General features: G+C 41.8%; 1 protein-coding gene across 1 annotated transcript; it reads right to left on the bottom strand.

The window, feature by feature from the left end:
* Positions 1-3,606: 3,606 nt before the first annotated feature.
* FABP5 (fatty acid binding protein 5) lies at positions 3,607-8,426 on the bottom strand. The gene is given in 5 exon segments (XM_017858968.1): positions 3,607-3,856; positions 4,394-4,495; positions 4,818-4,909; positions 4,912-4,989; positions 7,657-8,426. Coding segments are annotated over 5 exon segments (399 nt in total). The 5' UTR covers positions 7,736-8,426; the 3' UTR covers positions 3,607-3,808.
* Between the last annotated feature and the right edge of the window lie 4,948 nt (positions 8,427-13,374).

Genomic DNA, 13,374 nt, shown 5'->3' with positions numbered 1-13,374 from the left:
GAGAAGGAGGTATGAGGGGAGGAGGCCATGGGAGGAGGAGAGAGACTGGATCAAAAGCAAATGTTTACATAAGATCTGGTGACAGAGCCTGGCAGACCAGTTATCATAAGACTCCAATTATTTTCCAGTTGCTGTGTGACCAGCTGCAAGTCATACCACTTTGCCTTTCACAACATTTCAAAATACATGTCACTCAGCTTTCCAAACCAGTTCACCAGCTTCATCAGCCCTGTCTACCAACTCACTTCACCCATGACCCACCAAATGGCAGTGAATTCTAGGAGGGCAGTGTTAGAAAAGGAGAACAGAGAATTCACGAAACCCAAGGAAACACTGTAATTATTCTCATGAACTTAAAAGTGAATTCAAAATGGAATAGGCATTAAGAATCATTGGTTTATGAGCAGCAAGAATTGAGTAATAGTCTAAGCTGACTTGGCAGCATCAAAATCTAGGTGCCAAGATGGTTCTCAACCTTTTCATGGTCATAGCACAATTTCAAATACCAGAATTTTGAGAAAACAGTTAAAGAAATTGAGACTCAAGAAATCCTTGACAATGTTAGCAATAGATGTATCATCATAATCACTACTAGCATAAAACAATTCTCATTTTGCCTGCCAAGATCTCACAGTGGCAATTCACTACAACCATTCATCCGCAGGTACTCGGACTTCACTTGTAGAGAACAGTTGATGCCCTCATGCTCAAGGACATAATACAAAAGTTGTCATCTTTCTCCTGTATATTTTTCTTTAGTGAGAGGCTGACTCGTGTTAAACTGTCTTTCTTCTAGCAAATCATATTATTCTTCACCATGTTCTACAAACACCTCAGGTCCAGTTCTGCTTGACAGGCGTTGCCTGTTAGCAGAGTGCTTGGCTGCAGTAAAATAAATTGTATACATTGATCAAAACTGGGTAGCCTATTTTTTGGTGGCCACAGTGCCATGACATGCCAGTTTGGAAGCAAGGCTGAATTCCTTACTTCCTATTTCAAACATCCTTATCCCACAGTCATCAAGCACACTATTCTGGGGTAAGAGACGTGACTAAAGTTGAATCGTTTGTAAAAAGGTAAGAAATACGGTTTTAATAAAGTCGATTGAAGCAATATCATAACGGGTCTTAAATAATATAAAATGTGTTAAATAGATGTCAGGAATCCATTAATTTATTAACAAATTCGTTCACTTAACAAATATGTAAGAAGCATCTTTTGTAAGTCAGGTTCTCCCCCTAATTGCATGCTAGAGAGTGTGTGCACCGTTAGAAACAAAGTCCCTTCTTCATAAGACCTACTTTCTATTGCGGAGGCAGATAATAACCAAAAAAATCAAGAAATAAAACAAGTAAATGTATAGTTAGAACTGATGATAAAGGTGAGGACTATGAGAAAAAATAAAGCAGCTTAGGGAGAGAATGCGGGGGAGGAGTGGCAGCTCTGATGCATCATGTGGTCTGGGAATGACTCACTGCTAGGGTGACCTTTAGGGAAGAGATTCTAAGGAAAGGAGAAAGTGTGGGCTGCAGCCTCCTTGGGGAAGAGTGTTTCAGGCTGAGGAAACAGGTGCAAAGGCCCTGAGGCAAGAGCACATTTGCATCAACATTGGCCAAGGTCTGAGGGAATGTTTGAGAGACAGTGGCAGATGATATAAGGAGGGGGTGCTGGGAAGGTGAAAGACACAGGCAAATCAGATAGAAACTCTATGAAGATCTTAGCTTCTACTCCTAGTGAAATGAGAGGCCAGTGGAGGGTTCTCAACAGAGGAGTAACATGTTGTAACCTGTGTTTTAAAATGATAGCTTTGGGAGAATAAAGTTGCAAAATGGCAGAGAAGGGGAGCGATGATGGTGATGTCTGACTGAGGGTGGTATCTGTGAAAGAGGTGAGAAGCAATTGAATTCTAGGTATATTCTGATGGTAAAACAAATAATTTGCTAATGGATTAGATTTAAGATGGAAAAGAAATAATCAAAGATTAGACATTTAGCCTAAACACTGGAAACATGACATTCCCATGAATCCAGAGAGAGAATACTGCAAGAGGAAAGGTCTGAAATTTTATAACATAAGAACTTCAATTTTGGAAACATCCCATGCTGTCCAAATTAACAGTCACTAACTACATGTGGGTACTTAAAATTTACATTTTAGTTAATAAAAACTAAATTAAAAATTCAGTTCCTCAGTTGCACTCAACACATTTCAAGTGCTCAATACTCACTTAGGGCTAGTGGCTACCTCAGTGGACAGTGCAGATATTAAAGAGCATTTCCGTGTCACATAAAGTTATATTGGGCAGTGCTGGTGGGACATTAAGCCTGTACTATATTATGGGTCCTGTGCTTTCATTTTTGTCATATTTTTTATTGGACAGTGTTGACTTAGACTTCCTTTCTATGTGAATTTCAATCGTGCTTATTTCAGTCTCTATGCTAGGGTTCTTCGTTCATCCACATTTTCCACTTCTCAATCATGTTTGGTTCAGGGAGAATGTCAATAAACGCATATGATTATGAGAAGCGGAAAATGTGGATGAAAGAACCCTAGCATAGAGACTGAAATAAGCATGACTGAAATGGAAGTACATGCAATTTTTACATTTTCCCTAGCCACATTAAAAAAATGGGTAAAATTAACTTTATTATTGTAACTTAATATGCAATCAATACTAAAAAATCATTAAGGCATTTTACTTTTTGTACTAAGCCTTTGAAATCCCCTATGTACATCTCATTTCAGACTAGTCACACTTCAAAAGTTCAATAGCCATATGTGACTCATAGCTACATATTGGACAGCACAGGATTAGAGTATCAATGAGTTGAAAACCTCCACTGACTGCTAGCAGTGGGTAATTCTTAAGAGAAGATGCTTACCAGTTAACATTTCTTCACATGGAGGGTGGTTTCAGAAGTCTCCATTAGTATAGTTAGGGACTTTAGACAAGATCTCTGCACAAGCTGCAAAGAGGAAGCCTTGTAGAATGACTGAACACATTGAGTAGACTTGATGACATATAGGTTGTCAATCCAGCTCTACTACCTCCTGTCCTTGAACTAGTTAGTCAAAAACCAGTTTTCTTACTTGCAGAATGGATGTAGCTGTACTAGCCCTTTAACGTTTGCCCTAAAGATCATTTATGCAAAGCTTTAGCTCAGGGCCAACAGCCTGCTTCTCCAAATGTGAACTGTGGATATTTGCATTGGAGACCAAGAAACAGAGACTCACTAGAATTCTGGTTATTCTATACATAGTATATTATTTATATGTGTATATAAATACACACAAAAAATATTTTAGTCAATGCTGGTTAATTAAACCTTTGCTCTAATTTGAATCATAAAGTTTATGTTGTAGCCACCTTTTATTGAGAATGGTCTCTGCCAGAAATTCAAGATTCTTGAGTTCATACAAACTTCAAATAGTATAGGGAAACCTTAAATAATTGGTACAGTATTTCCTGTAAGAGTAGCTATCTAAATTGCTAGAGTGTCATCTTAATATAGTACCCTCAAGACTCCCCCAGCCTTTACTCAGTTAATAATTATTAAAACTCATCGCTAATTTCCTGTAAGGTTTAAAGAATGCATACAACATGTATTAGCACAAACACATTTCTTTATTAACCAAGGGCTGATCCTAATTAATCCAACACACTTTGAAATAGCGACATGTAAAATGTTTGTGATAAAGATAATTGAACACAGTAATGAAAAAAAAAAAAAAAAAGAAACAGTATGGAGATTTGCTCATTGAACTGAGCTTGGTCATTCTTTGTCCAAAGTGATGATGGAATTTTATTCTACTTTTCATAGATCCGAGTACAGGTGACATTGTTCATGACACAGTCCTAGGAGAAGGAAAGATATTAAAGAGTTAGGTTAGCCTTATATTCCAGCAGTGGTAGTATTAAAACATTAGAATCAAAGTCCCACAAAATCACGTAATCTAATTCATAGACGGAGAAAATTTCTTTCAGGATTCACGGGTTTGAGAGAAGCTAGAAGCTGTTGTTTTGCTTATAATATGCATGTTTTACAGAAAACTAATGTGTTGAATATATCTTTATTCTTTTGGTCATGGCAAATATTCCTTAAAGATACAGAAAAATGTGTGCCTAAGAGAGCAGTTTGGGGGCTTGCCAAGATTTCACTGTAATGTGGCAGCAAAGCAAGAACTCCCCCCGACGCCAGCCAAAGCCTTTACTATGTCATGTCACTTCTCTATCTCCACTAGGACTTTCTTAATAATCAGTGTTCTAGTATTTAACTTGTTATTTTGCTTTTTTTTCTTCCAAACTGAGTTCTGTTAATGATCAATGATACAGAACAGTTATGTGAACTACGAATGCACACAAGAAGCTAAGACACAGCAGTTTGACACTTACCACCACTAATTTCCCATCTTTCAATTTTCTTGTTATTGTGCTTTCCTTCCCATCCCACTCCTGATGCTGAACCAATGCACCATCTGTAAAGTTGCAGACAGTCTGCAAAAATGAAGTAAATGTTTTAATCTTCCAAGTACAAGAGTTTCCATGACTCATAACCTCATTAATCAACATTTTTTTCACCTTCTCCTCTGAGTCTACTTCATTAACCCATATTGATTTTATTCACAATAGTTTGTGGTTTTCAACCTAGTAGTTTCTAAAATATGCCAATTCTATGATGAAGTTGATACTTTTGCTAATTTGACAAAACTCAATTCATAACTTTTTCATTAAGTTCTTGTCTACAAACAGTAAAATGTTATTGATACAGTCTATCATTCCAGAAGCTTCTGTGATTTCATAACATGTCATGACTGACCTGAGTTTTTCTGCCATCAGCTGTGGTTTCTTCAAATTTCTCTCCCAGAGTACAAGAAAACTGTGTTGTTTTCAAAGTGCTCTCAGTTTTATGGTGAGGTTTTTGCCATCACAAGTGATGATACAGTCTGGCTTGGCCATTGCGCCCATTTTTCGCAAAGCTATTCCCACTCCTGTAGAATGTTAAGTCATGTTAAATAACAGGAAGACCAACGTTATCATTTACATGATAAAAGCAATATTAATTCCATTGTAATCACTTTGTGCAACATATTTTCACTTACTTGTTTATTGGTAACTATTGTAAACACATATCCCATGGTATGAGCCAGCACTTTACATATATGAAACTCAGGTAAGCTTACAACAGCCCTGTAAAAGGCAGATGTTACTGTCTCCATTTTACTGATGAGAAAGCGAGGCACTGAAGTAACTTGCCCAAGATCATTCAACTAGAAAGTGATGGAGCTGGGAATCAAGAGCACTGGTACTCTGGCTTCAAATCTGAGCTCTTGGCCACCCTGCTATGCTGGCTTTCAGAAAGTTAGGGAAGAAATGCAAACTTCCAAATTTTATTTACTGAAAGGAGTTGATAGAAGGTGGAGATAAAGCACTCAAAACTGCAAATTCAGGAGTTCGCTCAATCTTTTTCTTTTTACTGGATTCTGCCAACCATTACATTCTATGACTCCAGCACACAGTCTGGCATATAAATGCTCTCAATAAATATTTGATTAGTAGACTACACAAAATAGAAATCGATCCTGAGATACTCGAATAGCACAATCTTTTAAAAGTCACCAGCACAATCTTGATGCTAACAAATGGAAAAAAAAAATCCTACCTTTGAATATAAAAAATATTTCATAGCTTTATAAATCAATAGAAATTTATAAAATACCATATTAAATTGTATACTAATTTATGATCTATCAATTTCCCCTTAACGTTAACATGTAATTTATGATCTCTCTCTTTCCCCTTAGAGTTAATTAACATGTATAAAGAGACATTATTAGATCCAGGCCAAATCACTGTTTCATAAATGAGACTACAACCTACGCAGTGTGATTGTCTTGAAGAAGAACTCTCAGCCAGGCTTTAAAGTTTCCCTTGGAGCCTTCTCTTTGGCCAGCTCAGGGCTAGTGCCTTATGCTGTTAATTGAGTCATTATTTACTCTCACTTTGGACAAATAAATGGGCTCTGCTCTTTTCACATCGTGACTGCTCCCTAATGAACTGAGTCTTGACAACCTTCAAGACTCCAGAATCCTGGAAACAAGCCCTCCAAACCTACACACAATTTGCTTTCTACAGTTTGTTCTCTGGGCCTTAAACTTGTACACACACACTGTATTTATTGGACATGTGCAGTAAATCGCTTTTTCCAGAGTCATCTTGATGTAGGTTTACAAGGAAAAAGAAAAATACTGCCTTCTTATTTCACTGATAGTATCATAAATACACTCATGATTCACCATAAACCAGCCTTAACACCACATTGTCTTGGATAAAAGGTACTGAAGGAGTGATTCCGAAGTGCCACAGCGACCAGGTATCAATAGGGGGCCACAGTAGTTATTTCACCAGCGAGCAACCAGGTTAACATTTGTGGATACCGGCTTCTGAAGCAACCTCATAAGTCCCAGCCGTCCCTTAGGGCTGGATGCTCCCTTCCAGAGAGGATCCATGCTATGCTAACTCCATCTCACTTTCTAGTGGCCTGTGACAAAGGTCCATTTTTGTTTGCAATTTATCCAGTTGTCTCAATCAACATGCAATCTGTCACTGGCATAGAAAAGGACAGTAATTTATAATGAAGCACTGTTTTGAGTGAGAGAAATGAATCTTACTACTGAGATTCTTCTCCCTCGGAACGCTTTCCGCAGGGCCACACCCATCTTGCATGCAGTTTGCCGCAGGAGGGCCGGGCAGTTTCTGTTACGGTTTTCCAGCAAAGCCCACTGCCCCCTTCCCCCTCACCCTCAAGAGGCAGAGGCCAGGATGGCAACACAGCCACCCCCAGGCACAGTCGGCCTAATTGCGCTCCTCCCACAGGCCACCCTCCCACTGCGGTGCCCCGGCCCGGCAGTGCCAGCAGCAGGTCGGGACCGCCAGCGCCACGCTTCTCGGGGGCCCTGGTGTTCCATGGAGTGCCAATCCAAAGGGTTCGGCTCAACTGCTGAGGGCGAGCAGAGGACCTGGGAGAGATGGGGCTGACAGAGGAATACAAGCTGAAGCTGCAGCGCCGCTCAGACCTGTCTACAGGATTTCTGCGGGAAACTGCGCGCCAGCACAGCGTCCTCAAGAAGGGAGGGCGACCTGCGCGCCATAGAGGAACATAAGATGCGACAGGGAGGGAAAGGGGAGTTGGTGCTGCCAGGATGGGGTAAATGGAAGAGACAGGATGGTGGCAGGAAGGGGAAGGATGAGTAAAGGAGGAAAACAGGGAAATAGAGGGTCGCCTGGAGGGGGTCGAAAGAAGTGCAGCGTGAGGTGACGGGTGCGCGCACTAAAGGACAGGAAGCAATGCGGAGTGGCTGCTGTTTGGGCGAGGGGAAAGAAGCGTAAGAGAGGTAGGTGGACCAGGAGGTGGACTACCTCCGGAATCTTGCGGCCCGCGGGCGGGCAGGAAGCGCGCACGCTCCCTGCTCCTAGATGCCTGCCCGCGTGGTGCTGCGCGCGCTGCACCCAACGGCCGCGTGGTGGGGAAGATGGGAGGGGTTGGGGGTAGGTCGCCGAGCATCTCCTGCCCCGGAATCTGGCACGCTGACTGGGACCGAAGGACAGACGGCCACAAACACCCCACGTTGCAGGCGCTGCCAGGTCGGGTGCCTCACCTAGCTCCTTCATGTATTCATCAAAGCCTTTGCTATCCACCAGGCGCCATCTTCCTTCCAGCTGCTGAACTGTGGCCATGGTGGGCGCGGGCTGGCTGACGTGCAGAGCGGGGTCGGCGTCGGCGTGGCAGCGTGCTGTGAGGCGCCCGGCGCTGGCGGCTGCTTTATAACGGCGGTCCGCGCAGGGCGGCGCTATGCGGCCAATGGGAGGCGGACCTCGCCCGGCCCTCGCCCCGCCCGCCGCGCGCCCCCCAGGCCTTCCCGGGGTCGGGAGGTGCTAACCAGCAAGCAGGGACTCGCCCCGCGCGCCCCACGCCTCCTGGACGCCGGCGCATGCACGTTTCGGCGCCTCCGCAGGGCCAGGAAGCCACAGGGGGCACCTGGAGGCCCAGCCCCGCCTCTCCTTCACCCCTCCGTTTGACAGCCTATCCACCGCCGTTTTTCCTTTCAAAATACCCGGACCAATCGATTAGCCCTCGCCGGGACTGCAGGAAGTGATTGATCGGCTGTTTGGTTTATTGATTGATTAACTACGGTGCCTCCCTGACCTTCTGCTCCTTGCCAGCGGACAAGCTCACAATCCACACCCTCCTGAGAGAACCCGCTCTCGCCATCCGCAGGTCTCCCTGGCCCAATAGTGGGGATATACCTGAGTTGAGCTAGAGGATTTTATCAGAAGGTGCCTGTTGGAACGGGGAACGTCTCCGGAAGTGTGGTTTCTAAACTAAAAGACTGCAGGAAGTGTCAACTCTAGTGATTGTCATTGCCATTCAAGAATGTTTTATTAGTTTATGTTTCCCTCGTAGTGCACCCTTCACGGTTTCTTCTCAGACACCAGCGGGTTCCCTCTTTTGAACTATAATCATACCCTATACATGTGCGTAGAACATGATACGTTTCAAAGTGTACTTTCACAGTTTATTGCTTGGTGTTCCCGGGTGCCTGTTGGAGCTGACCTCCCTGGACTGGACTGACCTCCCTGGACTGGACTGACCTCCCTGGACTGGACTGAGGTGAGGAAGTTGCCACACAGGTTGGCCGTTTCGATAGAGGTAATGTGCATTTATTGAGTAGCTACTAAGTGCTAGATGTGCTTCCTGGGCACTTCATAGACATTGGTCTCCACTATATTTTTGCTAGGGGTGTTATCCCAATTTTTCAAAAGAGAAAATAGGGCAAAGAAAGTGCACAGTGGTAGAACCAGAATCCCCATCCAGGTCCAACTCACTGAAGACCTTATGAAATCAGACCACACCTGATGACGGAGCTCTGAGTAGACCATAGTCACCGAGACACTACTAGTTCTTGTATCATCCTTGACAAAATTGAAATCTGAGGTTGGTTTGCTATCTCCCATCATGCTGCTCCCTTGAACTGCATCCCTTTCAAGTCCCTGCCCTAAGTTTAGGGTCACACCAGTCTTCCTTGTGGTACCATTTAACACTCAGTTGTTTTCCCAATAAGGGTCTGCATGTCCCCACTGCTCAGAAAACATTCGTGTTCTGAGGGAAGCTGAGTGCATCATTTGCTCAGTGATGGGAAGTCCTGGCTTCCAGGCACTTCAGGGAGCTACTAGGGCTGCCTGTGTGTTTGAGCTCTTCATGTGCCGTTTCAACATGTCTTATCCGTTTCTGTATAGAATGTAGTAATAATAGGACGCAGCACTCTGATACTAATTTTTAAATTATCATAATCTAACATGTTACAGAAATATCAAAAAGAGATTGGCACTGGAGTACTAGATACTTAGCTACTTAAGAAATAGCCTTTAATCCCAAGGCCTTACCTAAAACTTAAGTTTAAACACAATCTCTAATGTGATGAGTGGAAATCATTCTTTTGTGTTAAAACATACAGAAAAAACAAAGATATATGGCCAAAATAATAACCGTTATTTTATCTTGTGGAACAAAAAAGGGCATGGTGATTGCTCTGTTCCTCAGGGAAACACATTGAATGTCTTGTTTTCAGACACTTCATCTGATGTGTGATTGGAGTAGATTATTCCTAATGCCCCTTAAGCTCTACTACTCAGATTCTTTCCTTCTCAAGAGTAATGGTAATGGATTTTAAGCTGTGAAAAAGCAGTAAGTACTCTCTTCACCCGCTAAGTAAAGGCCTATTCTAGGCTACTTACCTTGCACCCATTATGAGGTGTAAAACCAAAAATGTTGTGAAAACAAATTTCACTGAAGTCTCATGTAACTTTATGGGGATGGTTGAGTATTTCTTCGTTGGAAAGAAGGAGAATCATCACTTGATTGTGATTAATTACGACACAGGAAACAAGAAACAATAGTTTTATCCTAGCCTGTCCTCACGAACATTAGTAACTGTGCTGTTCATTATTTTTAGTAACAGCACATACGTAATACAGGTGTTATATCATGTCTTCCTTCACACGGGAAGATAGTAACACATTCTGCTTATGGATGAAAATGACTGAAGAATCAAGAATTACTAGCAACTCTTCTTCCAGTAGCTTAGAAAACTGCCTTTTTCAAGACAGATGCAATTTTACTTAATATCTCTGAACCTTAGTTTTATCATCAGTGAATTTAAGGAGATGAGAATTAAAACTAAATGATTTATTAGGTCACCTTCAGTTTATGAAGTACTCCTGCAGTAGTAGTTCATGGCCTTGAAAAAGTGTACTCAAAATTACTCTATTTCCACCTAGTGGTAAAACCATAATATTTCTCTGAGGCTTTACTTGATAAATGTGAGTAGTTTTTCAGCTTCTCATTTTGTAATCACACACAGCTTTGGAGCATATTGTGTCATTTTTATTTAAAGACAACTTCCCAGTTGAAGTTTATGTACATAGATATGCCTTCCACAAAGTTGATTATTGCATATTAATTCTTCCTAAGGACAGTAAGTGTTGGTGGCTTAGCAACAGGCAGTTGGTAGAGAAATGGAGAGTACCACATTAAATTATTGCAGAGAATATTCGAAGTAATCCATTTCAGGGAACTGAGTCTTTTCTAAGTATATGGCCAGATGATAAAAAAAAGAAAAAAAAATTAATCACTGAGATTGGAGAATACGTTTATTTAAACCTAGTGCCTCCCTTAAATTTTATAACCAGCTTTTTGACCCTCACTCATCTGGCTTTCCTTGCTATAGACATGCTTTGCATACCTAGCTTCTAGCCACATCTTCCCTAAGAAAATTTCACTAGGAATCAGTTCCAAAAGAAAATCTTAAGAGATAGAGTATGGATCTGCATGTTGTCAGCTATCTGAAGCAGCAAAAATTCCTGTATGAGAATAAAGTCAGGGAGTCTTGCAGTTTAAGGCACACCTTAAATATTAAAATTTAAATCCTTCAATGCATCCAGCCAAAACAAGAAATTGCAATAGCTACCATCCATCAATGCAAGGTTTTTTTGGTTTGTTTTTCATAATAAGATTGGTTTTAATTAAAGCACTTATAAGGCCGGGCACAGTGGCTCACACCTGTAATCCCAGCACTTTGTGGGGCTGAGGTGGGCAGATCACGAGGTCAGGAGTTCGAGACCAGCCTTACCAACATGGTGAAACCCCATCTCTACTAAAAATACAAAAATTAGCCAGGCATGGTGACACACGCCTGTTAATCCCAGCTACTTAGGAGGCTGAGGCAGGAGAATCGCTTGAACCCGGGAGGCGGAGGTTGCAGTGAGCCAAGATCGCACCACTGCACTTCAGCCTGGGTGACAGAGCGAGACTCCATGTCAAAAAAAAAAAGCACTTATAAAGATGGAGTTGTATTTTGAACTTTGTGCTTTTACTTAAAGCAGTTAGAGTCTTACACAACATGACTGCCATGACTAACCATGAACATTTTCCAGCACCTTAAATAATCCATCATAAACTTGTGCTTGCTGAGTTAACTGGACTACAGGATAGTTGGAGGGAAAATAAGGCAATTGCAAAAGTTACAGTAATAAAAGGTGAATGGCTTCAAAATAAGGCAGAGGACATAATGGCTCATTTTATAATAAAAGCTTTCAGTATAAAATTAATACATTTCCCTTACTTGTATAGATCTTCCTACTTTCCAGACGTGTATTATTGTATATTACATTTGTCATTAGCTCATGGCAACAGATATACGTAGTTTGGGCTAACCCTTTTATACCTCATATGAGCAGTGTTCAAAGGGTTAAAAGCGGAACTCCGAAGGGCAGAGCTTGAAATGAAGCAGGAGGATGCAACCAAGCCACCCCAATAAACACAAAATCTTAGTAAAAGCACTTTGTTTACCAGGCAATACAACTTCAAAACAAATTCCTTAGCAACCCCAACCTCTTCAATCACATTATTACTCCTAATAATCACATTATTACAAGCCCACTTCTAATCATATTATTACTCCTAAGCCTCCTTATATACAAAATCTTAGGCTGGCCAAGCCCAAACACACAGACACATTCATAATGAGCATCTCTGTCCTTAAAAATTGCAAATATGGCCGGGCGCGGTGGCCCAATCCTGTAATCCCAGCACTTTGGGAGGCCGAGACGGGCGGATCACGAGGTCAGGAGATCGAGACCATCCTGGCTAACACGGTGAAACCCCGTCTCTACTATAAAAAAAAAAAAAAAAAACTAGCCAGGCGAGGTGGCGGGCGCCTGTAGTCCCAGCTCCTCGGGAGGCTGAGGCAGGAGAATGGTGTAAACCCGGGAGGCGGAGCTTGCAGTGAGCTGAGATCCGGCCACTGCACTGCAGTCCGGGCGACAGAGCGAGACTCCGCCTCAAAAAAAAAAAAAAAAATTGCAAACATAAAAAACCTCCAAATGATATGTTCCCACTGGAAGAGGCCAAATTCTTTTCTTGTAGATCACCCTTTTCTATTTTTCATTCCTACCTCCCATGCAATATTTCTAGATTCTCACACCATTTGATCATTTCTCTTTTTTGATATTATTATCTATCAGAATTAATGATTTTTTCAAGTCAAATCTACAAAACCATGGATTTGCTTGCCTCTAAGCTATTTATCTCAGTGAGTCAGGCCCATTGCTCCCATTTTTCTGGATTAGCTTTGAAGAAGAATCATCAGCATTTAATAACCTACCTAAATCTGACTAAAGATGCTTTCTTGATCCTATCTCTGGTCCTCCTCCTTTGGCAGTGGGAAGAGCTACCCTATAACTCCTCAGAGTCATGCACAGAGCTGTAAAACCAGCATGGAGCTGATTTTGTGCACTTCTCTGAAGGACCCAAGCAGTAGGATGGGTACTTTTGTTCACCCACCCATAGACACCACAGGACACTTTTTGTTCACCTGCTCACTTCTGCATTGACCAAACTTAAAGATATAAATTCAACAGTATGTAGGGGAAGGTATATTTAATTCTCCCATGCATTTCCTCTGCCGTCTTGCCCGCTGTATGCCTAAATTCCCTGTTTCTACGGCAATGGTTTCTCCTCTAAGTAATCCACTATTAATTATAAGAAACCAGTTTAAGTTTCCAGTAAACTATATTCTGTTTTCTACATTGGCTAAATATTATAATTTCATGCAGGAACTGGGAGGCTAAGTAGTTGTTACCAGTAAGAAGGTCAACTGTGATCTTAGTTCTAGCCTATTTTGGAAGGTGGGATAAAAAATATTTGTGTCACAAATCTCAAATCTTGTCTCCTGTCTTACAACCTTGAAATACATAGTTAATTCCTGCAGGGTCTCAGACATCCTACTGAGTTGCCAAATATTGAGCACCAACCTGGG

This window comes from Rhinopithecus bieti, unplaced genomic scaffold (genome assembly GCF_001698545.2).
Source record: "Rhinopithecus bieti isolate Rb0 unplaced genomic scaffold, ASM169854v2 scaffold_48197, whole genome shotgun sequence".
NCBI lineage: Eukaryota > Metazoa > Chordata > Mammalia > Primates > Cercopithecidae > Rhinopithecus > Rhinopithecus bieti.
This window is presented reverse-complemented; position numbering and strand designations above follow the sequence as displayed.